The 1316-nt window shown below is 49.8% G+C and overlaps 1 protein-coding gene across 1 annotated transcript; it reads right to left on the bottom strand.

Moving 5' to 3' along the window:
- Window positions 1-288: 288 nt before the first annotated feature.
- On the bottom strand, window positions 289-936 carry LOC107293059 (GTPase IMAP family member 5-like). The gene has a single exon (XM_029285307.1). It carries the CDS (start codon window positions 856-858, stop codon window positions 289-291), a length of 570 nt encoding a protein of 189 aa, XP_029141140.1. The 5' UTR covers window positions 859-936.
- Window positions 937-1316: the final 380 nt, after the last annotated feature.

Here is a 1316-nt window from a genome sequence, read left to right as displayed (position 1 = left end):
TATCAGTCCACAGCCCATGAGTTGGGGACCCCGGATGTAGAGGAGTACAGACTCAGCCTTGCGGAAGGTATGTGGCAGCTGTTAGGAAAACACGAATCCACTCCAGGAAAACGGGAAGTGGTGAGAAAGGGGAGGAAGCGGGTTCTCGAGAGAAGGAATTGGCTGAGTGGAACTCAGCCGTGAATCTCTGGCTTGGGGTCTTCCCAGGTCGCATGGCAAGGGCTGGATTAGAACCCAGAATGGTAGGGCTGTGACCTTTGGCAGAGTTGCCACCTTGGGAGCCGAGGCTCAATTAAAGAGACTTTCTGGCCTCGTTGGAAAGGGGGAAAAAAACCAGAACTTGTGTCTTTTGTTGAACTTCATCATCTCTTCCGTGTAATAAGGAGCATCTCCGTTCGTTTCCACCAGACGATCAATCATGGTCATCAGTTCGGCCACCTGAGCCTCTCGTTCTGCCCCTTCAGCCTTGTTGTTGAAAGCCAGGCACCGGTTTCCACATCCAGCAACATATTCCTTGTTTCCATAATGGACAGATATGAAATTTTTAAGAGATGTACCTTCCAGTTCCTCTTTGCGGGTGAACAAAAGGATGATGTAACGTTTGGCTTGAAGGCCAAAAATCTCTTTGATCAGCTGAGCCACCTCCTCCTCCCGGCTGAAACGACCAGGACGTATCACATGCAGAATGACGTGGGGACCCGGGGAGCACAACTTCACGCAGTTTCTCACTTCTGCAGCAATATCCTTCTGTGGACAACTGAAATCGAAAAAGTCAGGCGTGTCAACAACCACAACCTTCCTGCCGTTCAGCTGTGTGTCCTCCTTTTGATATACTTTTGTTATTGGTTTATATGACATCCACCTTTGAAAGACGTTGCTTCCCAGAATTGTGTTTCCCGTTGCACTTTTCCCACATCCAGTTTTTCCCACCAGGAGGATCCTCCGTTCGAGCCCTAAAACCGAAAAGGGGAGAGGAGATAACAAAGGGACCTGGTCAGCAGCATACGGCCATCATAGCCTTTCCCTCCCACCCGGGATAGTACTTCCAAACAGTCCCACACACCCTCAGGACCCAAGACTTTACCTCGGATGCTTCCAGCCATTTCCAGACAAGTTGCAAAGCACAAAACCCGGAATTTCTGCATGAAAAGGAAAACAGAATCAGCCAAAGAAGAGGCTGCCTCGTTCGGACGTTACCAGGAACTCTCCTCCCCCAGAAGTCACAAGCAAGAATTGGAGGGGGGTGTTAAAAAGGCTTTAGCTCAGTGGTTCTCAACCTGTGGGTCAGGACCCCATTTGGGGTTGATCGACCATTT

The sequence above is a fragment of the Protobothrops mucrosquamatus genome, unplaced genomic scaffold, assembly GCF_001527695.2.
Source record: "Protobothrops mucrosquamatus isolate PMUCROS unplaced genomic scaffold, P.Mucros_1.0 scaffold1492, whole genome shotgun sequence".
In the NCBI taxonomy this organism is placed as follows: Eukaryota; Metazoa; Chordata; class Lepidosauria; order Squamata; family Viperidae; genus Protobothrops; species Protobothrops mucrosquamatus.
Note: the sequence above shows the minus strand (reverse complement) of the source record. Positions and strands in the feature narration are given on the sequence as shown.